This window comes from Phoenix dactylifera, chromosome 15, assembly GCF_009389715.1.
Source record: "Phoenix dactylifera cultivar Barhee BC4 chromosome 15, palm_55x_up_171113_PBpolish2nd_filt_p, whole genome shotgun sequence".
Taxonomy (NCBI): domain Eukaryota; kingdom Viridiplantae; phylum Streptophyta; class Magnoliopsida; order Arecales; family Arecaceae; genus Phoenix; species Phoenix dactylifera.
Window position 1 is genome coordinate 11,522,421 of NC_052406.1, and position 22,176 is coordinate 11,544,596.

At 38.2% G+C, this 22,176-nt stretch overlaps 2 protein-coding genes across 2 annotated transcripts; one reads left to right on the forward strand and one right to left on the reverse strand.

The window, feature by feature from the left end:
* The first annotated feature begins 6,126 nt into the window (after positions 1-6,126).
* LOC120113340 lies at positions 6,127-6,867 on the forward strand. Its single transcript, XM_039134496.1, has one exon. It carries the CDS (start codon positions 6,127-6,129, stop codon positions 6,865-6,867), a length of 741 nt encoding a protein of 246 aa, XP_038990424.1.
* Positions 6,868-12,320: 5,453 nt separating this feature from the next.
* Positions 12,321-18,657, reverse strand: LOC120113311 (1-deoxy-D-xylulose 5-phosphate reductoisomerase, chloroplastic). The gene is made up of 12 exons (XM_039134442.1): positions 18,487-18,657; positions 17,505-17,683; positions 16,794-16,880; positions 16,553-16,678; positions 16,411-16,473; positions 15,844-15,993; positions 15,591-15,658; positions 15,006-15,117; positions 14,807-14,911; positions 14,515-14,636; positions 13,762-13,908; positions 12,321-13,163 (listed from the first exon to the last, which is right to left on the reverse strand). Exons 1-12 carry the CDS (start codon positions 18,569-18,571, stop codon positions 12,995-12,997), a joined length of 1,413 nt encoding a protein of 470 aa, XP_038990370.1. The 5' UTR covers positions 18,572-18,657; the 3' UTR covers positions 12,321-12,994.
* Between the last annotated feature and the right edge of the window lie 3,519 nt (positions 18,658-22,176).

Genomic DNA, 22,176 nt, shown 5'->3' on the forward strand with positions numbered 1-22,176 from the left:
AAATAATTTTCAAAAATCATTAGATTACGTTGTAATTTGATATACCCCAACCAAATGAACCTAAAAAGTTGCTTAGATCTAGTACATATCATACTAATTTCCTACTAAAGATGCAAAGCCTCTTATATTATATGGCAAAATGAACCTTTTTTTGTGTCTGCATGACCGTCCTAAATAACATTATTCAATCAAAAATATGAGTTTGGTTATAGATGATCCTAGATCCATTCTTATGTACTTTAATTATATCAAAAAAGTTAGGAGAGAAGGGTGAAATGTTAGAGCCCTTGTTTAATTATGAGATAGGAGTAAGCAGAATCTATCATTTTGATAGCTAAGTTATTATAGTAAGAATTCTAGTAGTATATCTTCAAACTTTATGACATGTAACAATTAGGAGATGGCTAGTAGTTTAGCTAGCCAAATAAGAGACCAAAATGCTGTGATGGTGCCAATAAGTAGGCTAACCCAATTCATTTTATTTCATGAGGGATGGTGAAATAAAATTAATCATTGAAATTCTTTCTTCTCTCAATATTTGTCTCACTAAGCCTCATAACATCAATCAAGAAATAATACTAACCTATGAGGAGGTTGATATCAAGGATCTAGGCCTTGCTTGGATGTTGATTGTGTGATGGTTAAAGGTAGCTTAACAGATTAACCAGCCAAATAAAAGCCTAAAATAGTGTGTTAAATTTAATCAATCGGTGCCTCAAAAAGCAACTTAACCCGGCCAATGAAATAAAGTTAGCTACTATGCTCTCTGTACTCACTTATCACTTTTTCCACAGCTTATGCTACCAACTCTTAGACTATAAAATGAAACAATATAGTTCTAGCTCATGCTTGCCCAATGACGAATTTATTACTAATGGTTTAATCTATTTACCTCCTAATTAACCATCCAGCATCCAGATATAGCCTTAATCTACTTACCCCTAGTTAATTAATCGGCATCCAAATGCAGCCATGTATCTCTCCACCATGGGCACCGATCCTGGATTTGATTCTTTATTTTTCCTACTTCAATCTCTCTCTCTCTCTCTCTCTCTCTCTCTCTCTCTCTCTTCTTTTTATGAGAATGATCTTTCACCCTGTTTCTGTCTTTTAACTTTAGTTCACTAGCAGGACGCATGCATCATAGCAAAGAAAAAAAAAGAAAAAAAATAGATTTTCATAACTTTTTTTTATTTTTTTTTGAAAGTGGAGAGATTAGGAGAGAACAGAAATTCGTCTTTCTTTATATTCTTCTTTTTCTTTTGCGTCCAAACAATCTTTCTTTTCTTTTCTCTTCCCTTCTTTTCCTCATTTTATTTTCCAAACAATTAACGTCTCGTTTCTAAGAATCTAAAACTACTATTTTGTCATGAGAATATATTACTACTATGTAGTTTGTTGCATGATTATAAATTCATAGGTTAAATTTTCCTGAGGATATTATTTTTCTGCAAATTAATTGTGATAGTCCTAAATTTTGGAATTCTTGAATTGTTCTATACTTTGATAGATTTTACATATTAATTTTCTGAATTTTATCATCTACATTTCCAAGAACTACAAATTACTGCTATGTTAGATTCTCTACCAGGAATTATAGTTCCTGTTATAATCTAACCTTCTAGCATTTCAAAATTTGAAAAATCTTATTTTCTTTTGCCGATACCTGTTTCATATTGCAAAAAAGAGAAGGAGAAAAAAATGTTTATTTTTCTGCTAGAAAACTGCTTCAGAAAACTCTTTTCTGAATTCTATTTCCTCTTTTTGTTTTTTTGTTCTGCTAGGAAACTGTTTCACATGAATCTATATCTAATTTCTTGATTCCAGAAATCAATTTCTATTTTTTTATGCAAGCCTTAAACAAAATATAGGCTGAAAATTTGGTCCATTCCGTGTTTTAATTTTCTAAAGTTCAAAACTGTTTTTATAGTTTTCTCGGCATGTAGTTTTCTGTTTTCTGCTTAAAAAAACAGAAACTATAGGCTGTTTTGTTAAGCATGATAGTATTGGTTGAGCTGAGCGCCTCTCTCAGCAGGCTGGGTGAGCAGCTTTCTCGCCCTGCATATTTGGTTGGCAGGGTGCTTAAAGGTACATGATCTGGTATCAAACCTATTTATGTTTTCATGCTTCTGAAAATCTGAATTAAAATCCTAAATACCGTTTCCAAACTGCTGTTTCCAATTTTTGGAAACAGTACATTTTTTCAAATTGTTTGATTAAAGAGAAGCAAAACTGGTTTGCTATTTAAATTGTATTTGCTACCTTTGTTTGCTGAAAGTATCATGGAATTGTTGGAGTCGACAGTTTTAGTGATGAAATTCAAAACCTGATAAATATTCTTGTCGAAATATTTTGTTATTGCTTTTAGTTATAGATATTTTCTTCCATAATATAGCATTAGAGATAGATTAGTTTCTGCCACTTATTATTTTGCAAAACCAGAAATTAAGCTATCTAATAACTGAACTTATAACCATAATACACTAGAACTTTTATTATCCAACATAATTAAAAGCCAGAGATCATTAATCCACCTCTTTCCCAATGGCATCTTAGAGTTTTATCTTAGAAAGATTGATTTTATTTTTATGCTGATTCACTTGTATAACACGCCATTTGTTTGAAAGCCTTCCATTATCTAGTTCAAAAATTAGATTAGTTCTTTCTTTAAACAATAAGATCAGGTTGCCACCTTTCTCCTATTCAAAGTTACAGCCACTTTTGAAGATCTAAATAGTGACAAACCCGAGAAATTTGATGAGTTGTGTTTTAGGACATGGAAAAATCAAGCGAAGTACTGGTTCACCACTTTGAGCTGCTCTCAGATATATTGGGCCCTAATCCAGTAACATTTGATAAAGTATCAAACCGGCCAACTACTTTTGACCCATCACCTTCCACCTCAAACCCAAGAAGTACTCCAAGCACCCTATAAGCATAGAGAGAGAGGAGAGAGAAACATAAAGAGAGAAGAATACAATATTTTATTCATACTACAAACAATGCCATAACCCACCTTTTTATAGTTGAAGGTGGCTATATACAACTCATATATAGTTCATGTATACAGCTCATATACAGCTAGCAATATAGCTCATATATAACTTATATACGGCTAACATTCTCCCTCAAACTCAAAATAGTAGCGAAGATGCCAACTTGAGTTTGCTAACCAAATCACGATGACGCCTCGATGGATGAGCCTTCGTAACAATGTCAGCAAGCTGATCCGCAGAAGCAACATGTATCAACTGAAAAGTGTAATGCTTGATATAATGCCGAATAAAGTGACAATCTATCTCAATATGCTTCGTTCGCTCATAAAACACATCATTATGAATAATCTGTACGACACTCATATTATCACAATAAAGAGAGGAACCGCTGGTCAAAGAAACACCCATGTCATGTAGTAGCCATCAAAGCCATAAGAACTCAGAGGCAGTATCTGCCAGTGCACGATACTCAGCCTTTATACTGGAGCAAGAGACAACCGTCTGCTTCTTGCTTTTCCAAGAGATAAAAGAAGAATCAAGTAAGAAACAATATCAAGTGGTAGAGCGGCGGTCTGTAGGGTTTTAGCCCCATCTGCATCAGAAATAGGCCTGAATATCCAAAGTGGAGTGGGATAAGAAGTAAAGGCAATGAAACAATATACCCTTAACATACCAAAGGATACATAAGACTACTACATAGTGTGTAGAGCATGGTGCATGCATAAACTGACTAATCAAAATAACTGCATAAGAAATATCAGGATGTGTAACGATTGAATAGATGAGACTACCAACCAACTGCCCATACAAAATCGCATCTGTCAATAGTTCACCATCAGTGGGAAGAAGCTTAACATTCATTTTCAGAGAACTATCCACGGTCTTGCTATCTCTCAACCCAGCACGAGATAGCAACTTGGAGGCATACTTAGCCTGGAAAAGATAGGCGCCATCTGAGCTGGATATCACTTCAAGACCAAGAAAGTAGTTGAGGGATCCTAAATCCTTCATCTCAAACTGCTGTCTAAGAATCTGCTAAAGTGTATGGATTCCCGAGATGTTATCTTCAGTAATAACCATATCATCCACATATAGCAAAAAAAGAACAATACTAGCCTCAGATCGGCAAAGAAATAGTAATGAATCATATGCACTAGGAGTAAAACCTTATTGAGTTAAGACCAAGCTGAACTTGAAAAGCCAAGCTTGAGGAGACTGCTTAAGCTCATAGAGTGACTTACGAAGACGACAGACCTTCTCAGGTGGATGAACAAAATCTGGAGGAGGCTGTAGATATACTTTCTTAGCTAAATCACCACTGAGGAAAGCGTTTTTAATATCCATCTGATACATCTTCCACCGCTTAACGGCTACAACTGCAAGTAAAGAACGAAAAGTGGTAAGACGTGCCATTGGAGCAAAGGTCTCCTCGAGCGTAGAGAGAAAGAGGAGAGAGAAGAATACAATCTTTTATTCACACTACAAACAATGCCATAGCCCACCTTTTATAGTTGAAGGTGGTTATGTACAACTCATATACAGCTCATGTATACAACTCATATACAGCTCATGTATACAACTCATATATAGCTAGCAATACGGCTTATATACAGCTAACACATTCTTGTTCTATGGCAAGTACCCTTAAAGAGATGAATTCCATTGCAAGAACTAGATTCTCATCGAACCATCAAAGCATTATGATCTTTATTACTCGACAAAATGTGCTGACAAACTCTGAGATGCCATGGAAGCTAAGTATGGTCTAAATGATGCAAGCCTAACCTTTTATAGTTGAAGGTGGTTATGTACAACTCATATACAGCTCATGTATACAACTCATATATAGCTAGCAATACGGCTTATATACAGCTAACACATTCTTGTTCTATGGCAAGTACCCTTAAAGAGATGAATTCCATTGCAAGAACTAGATTCTCATCAAACCATCAGAGCATTATGATCTTTATTACTCGACAAAATGTGCTGACGAACTCTGAGATGCCATGGAAGCTGAGTATGGTCTAGATGATGCAAGCCTAAACAGTTAGATGGTAGTGTAATGGTAGATGGTAGCTCTATGAACAAATAGATTCATCCGTATCTAGAACTCCCCAAGGGAGCTGAAATTGGTGGATTAATATTTGCTGTGGAATACATGATATCAAACTTTATAGATAGACTCCCACCTTCCTTCCTCCTTTTTTTTTTTTTTTTGGTTACAATGGCGACTCACACACAATGAGTGTGGGTGCAGCCTATAAGATCAAGAAAGATAAAAGAATACAGAGGAGACGGAACTAAGGAGTGGTCATCTCAAATGAAACCCCGAAATGCTGAGTTGCAGAGGATGTCATCCAGTCCGCCGCACTGTTTGCCTTTCTGTAGGTATAAGTAGATAGATGAAAGACACATTCCTCCAAAAGTCGACAGATATCGTGGATCAGTCGCATCCCTCCAAAGACGGCTCGGATCTTAGATCCACTCGATCACCATGGTTGAATCTCCCTTCAGGACGATACGGTCCGCGCTTAATACTCATCTCGCATAGGAAACACCCTCCCACCTTCATGGTCCAATTATGTTGATGAACTTGGGCTTAATCCTATTAAGATAAAGGAGCATCATTGGTTTAGAGCTAAACCAAATAATGATTTGAGGCCATAACAATTTATCTTTCAGTTGGTGAGATCATAAAGTTTAGCCACCTAACTTACTATATTCGTATAAATGCAATATGTATACAAATTTTTGGACCCCACTAAAAGTCGGAGATGACCGGACGGCGGATCTGCCGCCCACGTAAAAATCTCGGATGCAAACGGCAGCGCAAACTCCAGGAAATCCGTCGTTTGACCTTCTAGAGATTGCCGCACGTGCGAGATCGCGCCCGGTAAACGCGGTTTTAAAGTGCTTTCCCTCCAAGGAAAGCCACGCGAGGTGGCCGTCAACAAAGTCGACGCCGTCCCGGCCTCTCGCGGACTCCGCGGCCTCCCCCTCCCCCCACCCTTTATAAAAGCAACGCCCTCCTCCTCTCTCTCTCTCCCTCTCTCCGTTCCCGATTCCGTCCCTCCCCAAGAAAAATATAGCAATAGAAAGAGACTCTATAGAGAGAGAGAGACATAAAGCGATGACGGAACACCGTGAGAAGGAGCCGTATCTGAAATTGTCCCCCAGCATCGGTGAGACCGAGGAGGAGATCACCACCGTCCATCAGGATTCCCTTCATCAGATCTCCGCAGCCAGTCACCTGGCGGAACCACCGGCGGCGGCAGCGGCAGCGGCGAAGGAGGAGGAAGACGGCGACGACAACTCCAGCGACGATTTCGAGTTCACATTCGCGGCGAGGGACCCGGAGGCGGAGACCTCCATCACTGCCGATGAGATCTTCTCCAACGGCCGCATCCTCCCCTCCTACCCCGTCTTCGGCAGCAACTTCCTCATCTCGCCGGCGGCGGAGATGGAACGGAGCTCCACGTCGTCTGATTCGTCGGAGGCGGACGCGGCGGTGGGGGCGTACTGCGCGTGGTCTCGGCCGTCGGCGGGGCAATGCAAGAAGAGCGCCTCCACCGGGTCAGCCCGGCGGTGGCGGCTCCGCGACCTGATGGTGGGGCGGAGCCACAGCGACGGGAAGGAGAAGTTTGTCTTCCTAGCGGCGGACGATAAAACCCATAAGGCGGCGTCGGCGTCGGCGACGGCGACGAAGAAAGGGGAGAAGAAGGGGGCTCGGGCGACGGAGTTGGATCTGGTCACCGCCCACCGTTTGTACTACGCGAAGGGAGACGCGGAGAAGGCGAAGGGCGGGCGCCGGTCATTCTTACCGTACCGACCGGTCGGTTTGTTCGGCAATGTGAACGGCTTCGGCCGGTAACATCATCCCTCCTAAAGACAAAATCGTCCATTTTTATTTTTTTCAAAATTTTATCTTTCCTTTTTCTAGGAAAATAAATTTTACCATTTCATTTTGATTATTTGTTTTCCAATGTGGAAATGCGGCTTCGTTGGGCTGTTTTTCTTCATTTGTAAAGATCTGGTGGTTTGACACCCGCCGGCTCAGCTGCTGACTAGATGACATCCTTCGCGGCTCACCACTCGAAAAACTTCATTTTGGAAGAACCACATGTCAGTGTTGGTGTCGGTATTTTATCATATTTTTTTTTGATTTTGTTGACTATACCTACATCTGCTGCGTGTGAGTCACCATTGTATCAAGAAAAAAGAAAAACTTTGATGGTCTTAACAAGAAAAGCGAGAGAGATCGAAAATTTATCTTTCAAATATAATTAAAATGATATTGATGAATATAATATGAGTACGTTGTTGCTTTCATACTTGGTCATATTGTTGTATGGTTTGGGTGCCAATGGGAAAGAAAGTTCCTTGCTTTCGCCATGGTTATCCGAGGACTTGGTTCTGTATGTGCAATCTTTCACATGGTCACGGCTCTCCTACATAGAAAAAGCCAGATACAGGATATAGGGGTTTGCTCATCATTGATGGAATACGGTGGCATCTCTTCTGTGTGTTGCTCTTCTTGTGAAGTGCTTCGAACTCGAATTATTGTGAGTTTGTCACATCTAACCACTTAAAAAGAAAAATATTATCCAAATAAAGAAGAAGTAACGGACCAAGATGAAAAAGACTCCTGGTAAAAATAAAGATATCTGGACTCTGTCAATAAAGATGAAAGCATGCCTTTGTCATAGCAAGTAACGTAATTGACAGTATAATAGTGTTGCTTGGAGAGGCTTCTAAGCATGTATTTGAATCTTCAACCAAAACAAACGGTATAATACTGCTGCTTGGAGAGGCTTCTAAGGATGTATTTGAATCTTCAACCAAACGCCCGAAGCTTTCAAAGGTGAAAAAGCTCATAAAGGCTTTTTTTTTTGGTAGGACATATGAATTAATTATTTTAAACGAGCACAAATATTCATAAAAATAAAAAAATATTTTTTTAAAAAATAGCGGAAGATATATAGAAAAATTTCATAATGTAAATCACGTATGGTTAGCCTCATAGTCCCTCATCTAATCTGCAGAACTATTAACTTTTCTGTAGATATGAAAAAACTCAATAGAGAGAAAAAAGCACACATCATCCAACATGCACAACTTGTCCAGCATTTTATCTTATATAAATGCTACGAAGGATATAAATTATTTCAATCCGACTTACATGATCTTCTCTATTTTTTTCCCCCTTTTCTTCCCTATTTAAGACAAGTTTATTATCTAGCACATCACAACCAGCTAGTCCCATCTGTCCATGAGAAAAGCTGCATTTGCTTTGAGATCTTGCTCCGACGTCCACACACATTTTTTGATGGTTTTATTCCACAGAAAACATTTCTTCGCACTTCAAATTTATTTTTTCCAGACATATTCTCTTGCATTGATAGTATAGTAAAACAAATTAATGATTGTTCAATCAGTTCTATTGTAGTGTCATCCATGACTCTATCACCTTTGGGTTCAAATATATACGTTTTACAAATGCAGGGAAAAAAAAAGTCAATCATCAAATACATGTTATACTTTTATTTTAAATATAATATCACACAGCTACTCATCTCCAACAACCACACCTTTGGGTTAATAATTTTGCTACTGATCTTTTATATTCGGCAATGGCTGATGCCAAGAGTTGTGTATTTCAGCTGGTCTAGTATTCTTTTCTTTTTCTCGCAACCACTCTTTATTCAAACCATTTTTAAACAAGAATGGGTCAGAATTTACATTCTTGCGGACAATTGTGTTTGGTTATGATCCAAGCGATGCTGGTTCTAGATGTTTTGGAAAGGCGGCACCTTTCATTGATGATAGCTTGATGACAAAGTCTGCAGTTAGTTAGAGACGAAGTCTTCTTCCCTTCTTGTCATCCAATTCAACTATTTGTACCATTGCAAACATCTTTTGACCTAGTAGGCTAAGGGACATGAGGATTTATAATTCTCTGTTTCGGTTGAAAAATCTTAAGCGAGCACATACCCAAATGGTGATAGATTTAATTTTTTATGTAGGTTGAAAGCTACCTGCTCCGCTAGGACATCGTAATAGTCACCGAAACATTGTGTTGGACTTTTTTTTGATTAAGATTGTGCGATTTGACCCGAAAGTCAAGGTGTTGCGGCTTTTCAAAGCCAAACCATTTGATAGATAGCGACAAATCTTGTAGACTTCTAGTTTGGATATGGTCCTCCGCTATGTCACTTGTATTGGTACTCCCAAGCAGACAAAATTTCTAGAGGCCTATCGTTGTCCAGATCCCTTGCGCTCATCCCACGTATTGATGGCGTGAAGATGAGAAGCAGTCTCTCCAGACTTGGCAACGAAATTACAAGTGCCAAGGGACGCACAAGGACGAGCACCTCTTCCACCTCTCCCTCTAGTTCTCCTGCTTTGGCCACCACCCCCCTCCCCTACCACCACCACCACCACCACCGGCTCCACCGGAAAAAGCCCCTTTAGCATCTTTTTATGTTCATTTTAAATACCATGAATGACTTGTCCATCATCTGTTTGCTGTAATGCTCAATAGATTTAGTTTTCACAATGTTTGTTATAGTTATGAGGCTGCCATGCAGGCAGCAAGCACTAAGTGGGCGTAGTGCATAGTTGAGAAGAGATTGCTGCAGTTGAGATGATATGATTAGGTGTATTGATCAGTGGAGACCCTGGTTAAAAGATTTATATTGGTATGTTTGGGGTAAGAGAGAAAGGGAAGGGTACATAATAATTTTGGATGAAAGCTCTGGAGATTTAAGCCTTCTTTAATTGCAAATGACCCAACCTTGTATCAGTGGAAATCACATTCATGAATGCTTGAAGAAGTTCAAACGAACAGGAGCCAAAGAAATCTAATCAAAGGAAGATAGCAATGGTCAAATGATTTTGCTGTTCATGCATAGACTAACTTGGATGAATCATAGTGTGGATATCAAGTAGACGAGTCATAGTTTGTGGTTACAGTCTATTTCAGTAAACAATTGTATCATCAAATAGTGGTTTTATAATGTTGTACAACTGTTGAGGTATATTATATTATTTTATGATAGTTGAGATTCATTATTAGAACTGCCTTTATGTGTAGCGCAAAATTTTTGACTTGAAATTTCTGGCAACACCCGAGACTTTAATGCATTGGATGCAGGGCGAGTAATAGCCATTGTTTTTTTTTTGTTTGTTTTTTGGGTTGCAAAACTATGACATTCTAACTTGCTGGAGTGCAGCATTGGTAATTCAACACTGTGAGCAGTCCACTCTCTGTGTGTGTATAGTTTATTATAGGCAAAAGAAAACTTGCATTATGTCCTTGCACCCTATTCCATTTTTTCAGGTGAGAAAGATCATAGTGGCTTTCTGTAACTCGAGTTTTTGCTCCTCTCCGAGTTGGATCTTGGCATGATATATATGCACACCTTATGGTTGTTGGCACTCATATACAACAGAAGATATACAGTCTTGCCCCAGTTACTGCAGAGATTTTCTAGAACTTTTTCCTTTAATTCCATACCCAAACTGTTTTGGATAGCTTATAACTATAGGGAAGCATAGGTTTAGCTGCTTCTGGAAACAAAACTGAAGATTCATGCTGCAATACTTTGAGAATCCCTTACACAATCAGCTTTCAGAATAACATTGTTGCGAAACACAAATCTTACAAAAAAGTAAACATCAGAATCCAGCTAACATATACTCTTCCAGTAAATATATCTACATTTCATCCCATCATAGTTGTCAGTCAATATACTCAAGACTTTTATTTTATACATATAACTAGGGACATAAGTCTACATCAGAGTGGTGAGGCTGCATTACTATACATATCATATAGTGTTGTTTGTTGCTCCGATATTTTAAATACAATATCGATCTGCATTACAGGATTCCCCATTTGTGCTACCGATGATTGTTGAAGTCTTAAAGAGGGATCTCTTGGTAAAACATTTAGTTAAGTTGGAATCTTAGTATGAGCTGGTTGTAAGTTCTTTATAATTAGAATCTTTGCTTCTAATTTGGTTCTTTTTAACTAAAATTTCTGTGGTAAGTTAAGGTCTAATTCTAATAACTTTGTCATCTCGTGAACAGGTCTTATGATTTATTCCCTTGTAGTAGCTGCAAAAGCCTTTCTTAGCTTTGGTTGTCATTGGTGGGGGGATTGTCTCGATTGCCTTTGTACTGGAATTGTGCTTTTTTCTTATCAAAGATGCTTATTTGAATTTTAATTAATATGGGCTAATTTTAATTACTGTGAATGTTGTTATTGGTTTATGCACAAGAGAGCATCAAGATGTCTAATTCTTGTTCGAGTTTTAAATTGGATATATGATTGCATTGCATCATCTCTACTATTTATAATAAGAGAAGAGAAGCTTTTGTGACTTAATAGGCTTTCCAATAACTAGCAAATTAAATTTTATTTCCCATGTGGCGTCTCATACCTTTCTGCCAATATGCACCCATGCAATAATGTTGGCATTTAAAATCATGTCAAATTGGGGCATATGCCTATTTTTAATTGTTGGATATGTGGAAAAGGATAACATAAGGGAAAGAGAGAGGAGGGGGGAAGAGGATTTTTCCCTCAATAGGATTTTATGTACATTCCTCTAGGATCAAAACTTCCATCCCATCACGTATTATGTGGTTGCATTAAGTTTTAACTAGTCTCAGCACTTGGCTTGACAGGATTAGTACTAACTTTCTTTTTTTGCTGAGAGCGGTTCAAACTTAACACTACAACGTTAAACACCTAAATCACTATAGAACATAAAAATCACATGTTAGTTTGTATTAAGTCTGTACGAGTCCTGTCAAGTCGAGTGCCGGGGGCCCGGGACTAGCACAGAGCTAACCCAGTGAAGTTAACACGTAAATTGCTGTTGAACAAAAAACACATGTCAGTTTGTTCGTCATGGGGTATGATGTGTACAAAAAAAAAAAACCAACAAAAAAAAAAAAAACTTGAAATTTAGCGGTATGTGCATTGTAATTGATCAAACAAATTTTGCTCAGATTCCAATCTTGAGAAATTTGTGCAGCAATGAAGGAGTTGTAGCAATTGTAGATAGCCATCGAGATTTCCAATTCCATTTTTTTTAGATAGAGAATAGATTACATGCAGTTAAGGTAGTGTTATTAGATGCTGGTATCCCTTGTGAATGCCATAAGTGCATGTTGGTTCCAATATCTCTTCTTTCCTGTTCACAATTTACACACAACTTTGTATCAGTAAGTTGTAAATTTGTCTAGATACCTTTTCGGTCATAGAAAGAAAAGGTAGGTTGGTATGCCAAAAGCCACTAAAACATGGTAAGATACCAATCAAAGTTACTGATTAGCCTATTTTTCTCTCTTATTTGCATAGTTACAACTGTGCTTTTTGTCTCACAAAACTGTTATTAAAGCTGTCTTCGCAGCAGATTTTGGCATGTCATAGGCCATATCAGGTTTCCAGCCAAGATTGACAGCTCAGGCCCAAGCTAAACTCACACTAAGGCTAACGCCCTGAGGGTACCAGAGCCAAGCCCGACCCAAGTTTGAAAAGTTTCTCTGGGCCAGCCCAGAAATTATCAGGCTTCTCACATTCTGGCCCGTTGAGGCCTTAGAGCCTAAAATCCCAGCCGCCACCCCTGTTTCGGTCAGACGATCAGGCTGCTCAGGTTGGCATGGCCAATGAACAGCCCTCCGTAGATTACACAACGACACAATGTAGAGGAACAAGAAAATGCATCCAAAGCAACAGACCAATCCTGCTCTTCCTTCTTTAGCTGCTCTTTTATGATTGCATTGAACTTTTTTCCATTGATTTCTTTTCGATTGAACATTGTTGATGTATATAAAGATTGAGACATGAGTTCTCCCTTCATCTTTTCCTGTTGCAACACATGCTGGGTGCTTCATCATTCATGGATTCTAGCAATGAAATTAACACCCAGAGAACTAGTTGAAGGCGTCCCGTTTCCCACAGCATTCTAGCTGATGAGCCGGCCTACTTAAACAGGAACAGGACTCAAGCCGGATGATGGTTGTAGACTGGCTGCAAACTTTCGAGCCCACAAGTCATAATGTATGATCTCCTCAAGGGAAGGGTTGACAACTAGGTCATTCCTATGCGCATTGCAGGTAAGCTCCACAACCTTGAAAATGTCCAGATAGCCGATTCTGAAACACAGGCAAATGCCATAAGATATATCCATTTATTCGAAGGAAAGTGATCACCTCCCATCTTGACAGAAGCAAAAGGTAAGAGAATGATTGTTCACTTTGTTGACAAATCACTGACAAAATTTTGTGAAATGCAAAGCAGAACAAAGAAATAAAAAGATTAGAGATGGAAAGCTGTATAAAAAAATTTCCTTCTTTTAAAACCATTTAAATGAGAACTCCTTTTAAATCTCCTTACTGAACTGTTGAGTTGTTAACCAACAGTGCAGCCTCTCAAATATTTATAGCATTTAAGTCGCATCATTCTTTAATTCTGATAGAAAAAATTATATAGGAAGGAGAGGCAGCAACAGATGTTCCACTCAATTTTTAAAATTTTGAAGCAAAAGGTTTGGGAATCTGGCATATGTGCTCCGTTGTTCAGAGCAAAAAACTGATCAAGAAAACATTGCGCGGCATTTTATAAGGTTCCAGAAGTGAACAATCATGTGCAATTATTACTAACTTTGAAAATATGAAAAACCGGATATTTAAGTATGAAAAAAAAATCACCAAGATAATAACAGGCCCTAAAGAAAAGGAGAAGAGTGCATACTGCTCGTTGATGAACAACTCCACCGCCTTCTCATTAGCAGCACTAAGAACTCCTGTCATCGTGCCCCCGGCTCGCCCAGCAGCATAGGCAAGATCCATGGATGGGTATTTTACATTATCAGGAGCCTTAAATGTCATTGAACCTAGCCTGCATAATCCATTTAAACAAGGTTTTATTATGTTTACTTATCAGCGGATAATCACATTCGATAATTTTAATTCATATAGCTGCCTACATGATATCATCTGTAATATAAATTCCATTTTTTGTACCAAATATATTTCAATAGCAATTTCTAACCCATGATTATGTTATCAAAGGATGTGGTGATTAATTGTCATATAGTCCATCTATTGATAAAATTTTGACTTCATTGTATAGACAAGAACAGCTGAAATATTTTGATGTGGAGCAACAAAATGAGCCTTTTTTCAATTATAAGATTTCAGTGAGTTTTTCACTCACTGTAAAGATCAATTATATCTGCTTGATTCAGTATATTTTATCTACCCAAACCATATCCGCCTATTATTCTTTCTCATTTAATTAAGATGACAGCAAAGGCATATAAGACGTATATTTGGGTGCTATAACGTAGAAAAAACATGCTGCCATCATTTATAATAAGGTTAGTAGGTTACTATAATATTTATTTATATAATATACTACATGTGCATGATAATGCACAATTGTAAGGTCTGAAAACTAAACTTTGCATGCGGAACATTATAATTAGGAAAAGAAGTTCCATACTTGCAAAGATCAAGCCGAGGCCATGTAATTTCAGAGCAATAAATTCTCTGTGGCCAAGACATTGTATAAAGGATTGGTAGGCGCATGTCAGGCCATCCCAACTGAGCCAAAACAGATGAATCCTGTCAAAACAACATAAAATAATTTAGGAATTCTTGATGTGTAGACTGGAACTAGAGTGTCTCCAAATAAACACTTTCAAATGAAACAATAATTGCAACTTTCGAGCTGTTAAACATCACTTAAAGAATATCACTGATCAACATAGCAATGGGAGTTATAAGAGATTTACCTGTGTCTCAACCATGGAGTGAATGATGGACTGTGGATGAATCACAATCTCAATATTATCATAATCAGCCCCAAATAGATAGTGTGCTTCAATAACTTCCAACCCCTGTATAATAAAGAACTTGCTGATAGCTGTAGGTCTTGAAAAACTAGAGAATAGACATTTGTTGCATCTTACAAAGTCATCAAGAACATAATACCTTGTTGAAAAGGGTAGCAGAATCCACAGTGATCTTTTTCCCCATATTCCAGTTTGGATGTTTCAAAGCATCCGCAACTTTCACCTCTTTCAACTTTTCAACTGGCAAATCCCTATCATAAACACCATGTAAAAATGATGGTCTAAATTCTTGGCTGTAAAATGAAGGGTACAGGAAGATAACTGCAGAGAAGATGATTTTTTCATAACATGAAAGAGATTATCATACTATAACAAAAGGGACACATTTTATGTTGCTTTCTTCGTTAGGAGGCATAACCTGTTTGGTAGTAAAAGGCAGCCAGATCAAGAACTTACACTTCAAAAGGAAATTTAAGTGCTCAAATAATTCAAATTAGTTTAATCTGTTTCACTGATCAAGCTTTCTCTTCTCTCTTTTTGCCTCCATAGGAAAGAACAATGATTAATAGCTCAATAATAAATTTAATTAAAAGTTTACTGGATAGTCCTGAGCTGTTGAGAACTCTAAGATTTCGACGAAGTATGCAATAAAAATTTCATCTCCCTTATTACTCTCCATATCAAGATGCAACTATGATAGATAAATTGTAGATCTTGGACACACCTGAAGGCTCCTCCGGATGCAGTCAAAATTATGCGTCGAAGTGCACCCTCTGGTAAACCTTGAATACACTGGAGAAAATGAACATTGCCTAATCATCATTTTTCATTCACCAACTTGAGGCATTAATATTTCTCTATGAGCATGCAGTCAGGTAAACAGATAGCACGCAGAGAATATTTTCATTTCATAACAAGAAAGGAACTGCAATCTGGAATGCACCTAGAAAAATTCCATCAGCAACAAACCAAGATACCTGAAATATGGCAGAATGTTCTGAATCAGCAGGAAGTATTTTCACTTTATGCTTGTGTGCAAGAGGAAGCACAAAAGGACCACCTGCAATAAGAGTCTCTTTGTTTGCCAAGGCTATGTCGATTCCAGCCTCAATTGCAGCTACAGTGGGCTGACAATAAAACAAGAAAAGGCGGGGTTTTCATTGTACATGGATGTTTATCGATTATCATCAAAATTGACACAACACTATTGTTTTACCATTTTCACAGCATTTTGGCAACTATAGTTACAAAATTAGCAGCAATAAACCATAGTTTTAGAAAGGCCTTCACTGACAGACCCCCATGATGAACATCCTTTACAATTACTAGGCCGACACTACCATCCAGCGAGCAGACCCACAAATATCTGGGTATTGCTGCATTGTTTATGCCAAAATCTTGCCCCATAGAACCCATTCATATATAATCGTATATGTTGTTTTTCGATAAACTGACCAGGAGTAAACCTAAACTAAGAGTAGAATCCTTCATATCAAACATATAGTTTACAGTCTTATTGAAGCAATAAGATAAAAGACCTTTACCTTTAAGCCTGCACATCCTACTATTCCCGTGATTACTGTGACAGCATCTGGGTGGCGAGCAACCTGAACATCAGATCCAAATACATTACTTGACAAAATCATGCCATTACAACAAATGGATGGATGCGGAATGGTGGCTGACCTCTATAACACCTTGCTCCCCAGGAATAATTTCAGGTTTGTATTCAGCATCAGCCAAAGCTTCTTTTAGTTCCCCAATCAATGACTCGTTTCTTACGGCAACCAATTGAGGTTTGAATGTTTTAACCTGCTCAAGAAATAGAAAATAAGAACAAATATCAAAACTCACCAGAACTTAAAGTTGTTGTCAAATTATAATTGTTTGTTGCCATCTTCGGCAACTTAAGAAACTTCAAACATACCTGATCAGCCAAGAGTGTCACATTAGAGCCAGCGGCAAGTGCAACAACCCTAAACTTATCTGGATTTTCAGCCACTATGTCCAATGTCTGAAAATATAGAGTAATAGAAAATCAGAAGAAAATGTATAACAGGATGTGGTGTCCGTAGTTTATAGAAGAAAAAAAAACTTGACTATAATTTGAGCAAGATGCACAGGAAAGTCATTAAGGCTCTTAATCACAGCCATCCTATTGGTTTGATGGCTTTGAGGTTTGGCCATTACCAATGGCAGAAGTCACTAGGACATGATCCCAAACAACTTTGTGCACTGGAATGAGAACTAAACGTAGAGCACCAATATTTGTCCAAGAAACAAAGGAGGTCTCAAGTTGGCGTACAAGCACTTCAGGCCAAGGTTCGCTGTACCGATCGGTACCAGTCGGTACCGAGCGTACCGTATTTGTACCGATGGGTACCGGTATCGGTACACCAATGTCGGTATGCCTGGCGTACCGCATACCGTACCGTACCGACACTCAGTATGCCTATACTAGTGCGGCACCGGTACGGGGTTCGGTACCGGTACGGCGAACCTTGCTTCAGGCAAATTATCAGACATTTATTTGGGTGAATATGCCTGAATATAATCCCCTCAAAAGAATGCACAGATGTAAGAGAAAGAAATGCACGATAAGTAAAAATATGCTGCACCAGTATTGTATGGTGCATACCTGAGTTCCTATCGAACCAGTAGATCCGACAATTGAGATAGGCTTTGGACCATCCCATGACTTGCGTCCTGATCCTGCAACAGCTCGGCCAGGCCAGGCCGGCGGCGGAGCCTGCTGCATCGAGCAACATATTCTCCTACATGAACCTATGTGATTCTTCATTTTCCAAGGAAATCCCTCTGAAATTTCAACATAGTAGAGAATTTAACTCCAATATTACTATAAAAGACAATCATATTCTCAAATCTCATAAGACAACCCACTAAATCCTCATTTTTCTATTTGAAGTATTCAAGAAGCAATAACACTCTTGCGCACCCTTCCGTATGATCATTAAAAGAAGAAATTGTCAGTTTTTAAGCTAATAGACAATAACAATGGATTTTCTTTTTACTTTTTAACAACAAGAATGAAACGAGATAGAGAAAAGTACTGATATGTACTGATATGAAGAGCTTCTCCACGGAGCTACCCATCGTAAGTTCAATCACACTCAAAACCATCAGATTTCCGGTGGATCAATACACCCGTCATGACCGATCACGAACAACATACAAATTTTCTTAGAAAAGAGAGAAACTTTACACTCAATATCTAACACCCTTCCAAATTAACGAGAAATAATCTAAAATATCTCAAATATGTACACATGCCCACCAAGAAATTAAACAAACTAATGAAATTTAATAGAAAAAACGCACGATAAACCATTATTCCGCAAAAAGAATCAGAAAAACTGCACGAAAACACCACACAGCCTCACCTGAGCTAATGCTATACTATAAAAGGTAAAATAATGTCTAGTGCACGAGGCTCTCGCTACTGCGGGGTCTGGGGAGACTCAGATGTACGGAGAGGCTGTCCGTGACACCCAGGTCACAGTGGAGCAACCTTACTGCCCACTAATTCTATACTATGAAAGTGTAAGAAAAAAGAAATAAAATCCGCTCTCTTTGGAAGGAGAGAATCCTAAAACTCTCACCTTTGAGCTGTTGGAAGGCTCCTCTGCTTGAATCCATGAAGGAAATCCCTCCAATATCTGTCGATAATGGAAGTTTCAGCGCCATCACGTCCCTCCTCCTCGATTATCCGAAGCGAGCGCGAGAGAGAGGGAGAGAGAGAGAGAGAGATGGGGGCTTTATATTTCTTTGAAGGGAAATGCGGATTGGAGGCGGGTTTTAACATGGGCGGTGGGGCGCGATAGATCGAAGACGGGTCGAACTTTTTGATGGACCAAGTCCAGTGGACCGGTCCAATAGTCACTCGCCAGATTATCCCTTGTATTTAAACAATTCAAGATCAAATGAGGATGCCCGTTATCCACCGTACATATGATCCGGAATTTGGAATGATGCGCTGGACCTGGTTCATGTAATAATTTCCCCAGAGATGGTATCCGGAATAAATGTTCAGGTTATTGGTATATAATATCATGGTTAACAATTAAAATGGGTGTTTATTAAAAAAATTTAATATTGGTGGTATATGGCATTATTAAATGCCAAAGCTACTCCTGGTGTGACATTGCACACAAAATGATTTGCACGTGGAACACCAGAGTTATTTTTGAAGTCGATGAGGGAAGTGCTATCAAATAATAGGGGTCAAGAAGGGTTTTATTTCAATTTACTCGAAAATCAACCATTGGAATGTGATTTGTCTCATGTGATTATTTAATTTCTATGAGATGCTTGACCATGGATAATTTTAAGTCATTAGCATTCTTCTATCTATTTGCATGACATGGTTGTGCATGAGACTCTTGTTACCATAAATGGAAGAATCTGTATGGGCATGCGTTTAGTCCTTCATCGGCTATTTGAAATTTTGGATATATCTTGAGTATTTTATATATGGTTAAGAAATCTAAAAAATATTTTTCGACTAGTTTTTTTAGATGAGGTCTTAATTTGTTACAGATAGTATCAAAATAGACTCAATTCGTGGTCTATATATATATACTAGGAGGCATTGCAACATAAACTCAATTAAGCTGATCACGAGATGATCGAGGTGCTTGTAATTAGATTTATGGGATTGGACCTTTAGCCTGGCAAAGATGTCAGGATTTAAACAAGAGAAGTGTATGAGGACCCATACGGGAGTAATACCTTTCAACTACTACAACAAGATCTAAAAACAGTCAGATACAAAGTCTTAGTTCCACATATAAAGAGGATGTTTCTATATTTCAAGCCCGTTATCTTGATCTCAATGGACCATTGAGTCTGGTGATCCTCTTGAATCTTTGATAGTCGTGATCTTCATTTCATATATCTATTCTCAATTTTAGTTGATGCACTCTTTTTATTTCTCTTATTTAAAAACTAATTAAAATGTATTTTATCATATCCAAAAATTAGAGTATATTCGTATTTAAAGAAAGATAAAGCTTCAAAATCACAAGCTCAAGATAATTTGTGCCTTAATAGCAAAGATGAATCTCTCTCTCTCTCTCTCTCTCTCTCTCTCTCTCTCTCTCTCTCTCTCTATATATATATATATATATATATATATATATATATATATTCATTTTAATGAAAACACATAAATAAAAAGCAATTTGCCTTTAGATTATGCAGGCTCTAACAGATAAGGGAAAAAGAACTTAATACAATAATCAAATAAGTGTAACTATATTAAGCTAATAAGAGATTTTCATGAATGTGTTAATGTATATATATAAGTTGGCAAAGTTTTTGGTAATTGAGTATTAAATGACCTAAAGTCCAATTCTGCTTTCACTAAGCTTAGGAGGGTGAGGAATATTTGTAGAGGACTGTCCATTATTTATAGAAACTCGATTCCATTATCATAGAAGTGTTGCCATCGGTCGATATGACTGTGGCACGCACCGAGTAGAAGGGATTGCTAGGCAGCTCGATAGTCGGTTGCTTAGGCGTGCAAATCGGCTAAATACCAGAAATCATACTAAAAGGTTGAGATTGTGCTTGAGATTCCGGTCTGGTGTCTAGTTCGGCTTGAAACAGTAAAGACAAATTTTTCTTTTATCGAAGAGTATCCAACAGAAGATCCTCTGATACCTAAGTCAGAGCAGCACTCAAAAATAGTGAAAGTTGAGAGAGTGAGCACATTGCTCTGCCAAAGCTCGAAAGCATTTGTCTAAAGGGTTCTTTAAAATTGACTTGTATAGGTAAAGACTAGCACCTGCCTTCGGAGAACTCGGGCTCGTAGGCTGGCCGTCTTTGGCAGGCTGCCGTTTGTGCTGGAAATCACATGCAATTGTTTCACATGCACCTTATATTCCATGCATCTTGCATGCGCGGTTTAGGAAACCATCCGCTATCATGGTCGAGGTGTTGCCAGCTATAGGAAGATTTTGAAATTCATCTCGTGCGCTTTTAGGCTTGCCACATGGCAGACCTTGATAAGTAGATTGGAGTCTTCATAAGAGATTCTAATTGGCCAGTTCTCCACATCGGCTACGGTCAATTTAGGGCGGAAGCTATATAGGACCATCCATTGTCAAGCACTATAGTTGATTTAGTTGAAGTAAATCCTCTTACATCTTACAAGAAGATCAATAGATTGACGTGTATACCTCCATGAATCTTGTAAGCATCGCCTTGCTAATTAAGCAGCCGAAGGAGACCAAATTGAACCAACAACGCCCAAAGATAAATGTTAGCGTTCCATGGTGCACGTGATTTTTGCACCTGGGAGAGATGGTCTCTGCTCGGTGCTTACAACGTTCAAAGTTGGACGCAGCCGCGTGGATTTCATGCTTGTCGCTTAGACTTTCTTTCAAACCACGTGTCACACAGTACTCGTTTATTACAATAGTCAGCAATTATTTAACTATTAAAAAAATATGAAGTTGCCCTTTCCGAGATAAATAATAGCTGCTATAATCATGATAATGATCAATAAAATTTAAGTGAAAGACCATTATAACATAATAATATATTATTTAAAATCATGACAGTGCAATACACCAATCACAGCGATTCATTCTGTGATGGTGCATCAAGATAAGTGCTTGATGAATAAGATTCATATGCTGGCGAATAAGAGATAAATGAGATCTAAGTACCAAATTCAGCTTAAGGATGCGAGTCTTATGAGTTGATCAGCCAAGTTTGACATTTTTTTGGAGGAATAAACGAATGAAATATAATTCAAAGTTTTAGTTATTTCCAAAGAGAATGCCCATGATGACTGACCATCCAAACTGTTCCAATGGCAGTGATGTGATTCCTTTCCGGAGGTGCCACCAAAGTAATCCATGAAACTGCAAGAGGACAATTCAATCGAAGACAATACGTTGATGCGAACATGATATCATTAACTACATGAAGACTATTCTCCCTTGGAAAGTATTATACTACAATCATAGTGCCATAGAATGATAGGATTTTGACTGAGCTGCAACCCAACAAAAGCTCTGCTAGTAGTGGAGGCTAATCCAAAGTTGGCCGACGCTCTGGTGAGACTTGGAAGATGCCCAGGCTCAATGGAGGGTGGCAAAAGGTCACCCTCTTATCTCCATCCTATTGCCGCATGGTAAGCCCTACCCGTAGTTTAGATAATAATTCTACATTCATCAGGGCAGGTAACATGTTCATATCCTAGAATTTTTAAACTAGAAACACAAGAATCGTGTCCTTTCCACTCTATATTTTAAGGATATGGACTTGATTTTTTTTTTAAA